The sequence below is a fragment of the Laetiporus sulphureus genome, assembly GCF_001632365.1.
Source record: "Laetiporus sulphureus 93-53 unplaced genomic scaffold LAESUscaffold_30, whole genome shotgun sequence".
Lineage (NCBI taxonomy): Eukaryota > Fungi > Basidiomycota > Agaricomycetes > Polyporales > Laetiporaceae > Laetiporus > Laetiporus sulphureus.
This window is the reverse complement of record NW_024468539.1, coordinates 109,543-112,703: the sequence shown is the minus strand read 5'-3', so window position 1 is coordinate 112,703 and position 3,161 is coordinate 109,543. Positions and strand designations below refer to the sequence as shown.

Sequence of the window (3,161 nt, the reverse complement as noted above, 5' to 3'; positions counted from 1 at the left end):
AGAGCGTTTGCTGATCGAGGTGATGTGGGGATCATGGGTCACCGATCATTGATCAGACGCCTCTCATTAGCGCAGCTGAGCTTTCCTAGTATGTCGACCGTTCAAGCACGTATGCGTCGTTTCGTGATGCATCCTCTGTCGTCCCAACACTCGATGATCTTGCACTGCAGGTGCTCTAACGCTGCTTACGGTCTCTGTTGACTTTTCAGGCCAGTCCGCTGCGTGGCCAGGAGTTCGGGAGTCACCTGCTCTCTAGAAGATGGCTCCACGGGGCCAAACCCATGGCCCATCCCATTGTAGCCATGCCCTATTATATACATGCATGCTACTACTCTCCCATGCTGGTGGCGCAGGTCACACCGGGGCCTCTCGCATTCACGCTCCATGCTCAAATGCCAACACACCCCCTTGACCAAGTCACCACTGCATCTTTCACCGTTGTGGGTCGCATGCCTGTCCCAAGGTCCCAGTCTCTGTTCCATGTGCATCCCTGCCCACCTCGGTCTGTACACCAGTCCTGGTACCCTCTGATCCTTGGTCCCGGTCTCCGTACTGTATGCATCCCATACGTGCCCATGTTCAGGTACTTCCTATAGTGTGCCCCCATGCTCGTCATTTGCCTTGATCCACACACCAGTCCCAGCACCCCCTGGATGTGAGCCTTGATCTCCATTCCATGTGCGCTCTGTGCAAGTGCCTCACTCAGCTTTTCTTCGACACTCTGCATGCTGTGGCTATGCTGCTTCATCGAACTGCTGGCCTGTCTCACTCGACATCTGCTCAGCCTGCCCTTCAATGCCCTGCCCTGCCCTCACCTCACTGGTAGGCCTGCCCTCACATGGTGCCCACCTCCTGCACCTGGTATCTTGTATTACTGCAGCGATGCCCTGCAGTTGACCCTCTGGCCCTCACCCTCCTGCCCTTGACCTTCTGATCCCACCTCTGCCCGGTCACACCTGTCCCTCAGCTGTCTTACAGCCTTCACACCTCAGTGACCTGCCCCAGCTCCCAGCCCTTGATCTGCCAACTGAATCACTCAACAGCCAGCATTCTGGTCCTCAGCAGGAGCCTCGTAGTTGGTAGTTTCACATCAATTGTGGTGAGTGCCCCTTGATCAATGGTTATTGATTTGTGTTGACTTTTCCAGCCAGCTCGCTGTGTGGCCAGAAGTTCAGGAGTCACCCGCTCTCTAGAAGATGGCTCTATGGGGTCAAACCCGTGGCCTGTCCCATTGTAGCCACACCTTATTATATACATGTGTGCTACTACTCTCTCATGCCAGTGGCACAGGTCGCACTGGGGCCTCTCACATCTGCGCTCCATGCCCAAATGCCAACAGTCTCCTCACCAGCATGTTTGTGCTTTGCTCAGCTAGCAGCTCATTCTTGCAGCTGCAACCTTGTATCTCATCTGTTGCACTGGATCTCAGATCAGATTCTCTCATCATGGGCTCTCTGACTGTGCATCTGACTTGCAATATTCTGCATGGTGAACATTACGAATGAATGATGCTTTGCACAGGCCATGCAGGAAGAGCTGCCACTGATTCAAAGTGAGACATTGGTTCTCCAAGGTACCCTTTCATGTTCATGCTGGTCACACGAATCTGATGTCTGATCTGGCATACAGCTCATGTCGTATGTCCATATCTCGATGTCTCATAACTTGTAACATTAATGGGGCAGCAGATTGGATGAATCGTGTCAGGCTGCTTTGCAGCAGTTGCAATAGCAGTCTCATCGTGTCTGATTCACCAGCATTTGAAGTGATATTGAAATGTGAGTTGTCCATCACCGTTGATTAACTCACTTATTCATAACTTATGGACAGGAATATGAACAGCGTTGTGAGTGTCAGTAACGCAGTCCCTCTGAGCCTCTGCTAACAGACCAAAAGACATTGTGCAGATACTTCTGATAGTGCCAATTTATGTGTGCATTAGTTTCACCTCTTACTTGTTTTGGGTAAGTCATCCAATGACTTGACATCTTCAATCGGACATTCATGGGTGTGGAGCTCATTAGAACCATTCTACACCACTGTTGCTCATCTATGACTGCTATGAAGCATTTGTCCTCATATCATTCTTTTACCTGCTCCTCAACTATCTGTCTCCAGATTTCGAGCAACAGAAGGCCATTGTGAATGAAGTAAGCTCCTGTTTACCCTATTGATTTAATGAATAACATATGACTGTCATAGGTAAAATTATCACAGAAGAACGACAGGCAGATCAAGCAACAGAAGGGCAAAGTATCTACTTGGATATTTTCTTTTCAATCTGTACAGTGTAAAGCTCAGGTCAGCCCCTTCAAAACTGATTTCTACAACTATCAGTTCTGAAACATGGTTCAGGATGGGCTATTGTTCTTGCAGCTGATAAAATGGGGGGTCTTGCAATATTGTGTGATCAGACCATTGTGAGATCAATGTGCATAAATGATGATCATTCATGTTCACAAGTTTTTATGCAGGACAACTCTTGTTGCCATTATCCTCAATTACGTTGAACTGTATTGTGAGGATTCCTGGAGCCTTGATTAGGGCCATGTTTATGTAGGATAATTTTCTTTTTTCATGCATGTACACAGAAGTTGACAGTGCTGCAGATCACTGTTATCATGTCTCTTTCAGTTACTGTTGCAATGTACTGTCTTATACAGCTATATATTTCTTTGGCCAGCAATCTGGCACTCAAAAAACCATTGTTCAAGTTGTTTGCTGTCAAAGCTGTTGGTGGGTGTGATGTAAAAATATGGTACTTAGCATGCTAATATGGCTACAACCAGTATCTCTGACATTCTGGCAAGAGACTTTTCTTTCTTTGTTGCAAGATTTTAATGTTATCAAGAATGTATGTATTGTTACGTTAATTGCAGCTAATCTGAAATTGAATGATGTAATAGACTCAACATATGACTGCTGACAATATAACCATTGAAATTTGTGCAGTTTTAGAAACACTTGAGATGATGCAAGAATAAATCTCAATTTGTCTTAAATGTTCATCTGATCAAAATTATGCAGGCTTTTGCATTTCTTCACATACATGCCTACTCTTACAAGCCCTATCAAGCTCTTTCACACAGCATGTCTTATCGGAAAGCAATGGCAAATGTGATCAACTTCATTGATACAATGCAGAAACTCTGAAATGGGAT

General features: G+C 46.4%; 1 protein-coding gene across 1 annotated transcript; it reads left to right on the top strand.

The window, feature by feature from the left end:
* Positions 1 to 1,822: 1,822 nt before the first annotated feature.
* LAESUDRAFT_715296 (uncharacterized protein) lies at positions 1,823 to 2,888 on the top strand (the record flags this gene model as incomplete). The annotated part of the gene is made up of 9 exons (XM_040907137.1): positions 1,823 to 1,846; positions 1,943 to 1,964; positions 2,119 to 2,150; positions 2,203 to 2,301; positions 2,377 to 2,420; positions 2,475 to 2,518; positions 2,635 to 2,736; positions 2,790 to 2,854; positions 2,880 to 2,888. 9 exons carry the CDS (start codon positions 1,823 to 1,825, stop codon positions 2,886 to 2,888), a joined length of 441 nt encoding a protein of 146 aa, XP_040762466.1.
* Between the last annotated feature and the right edge of the window lie 273 nt (positions 2,889 to 3,161).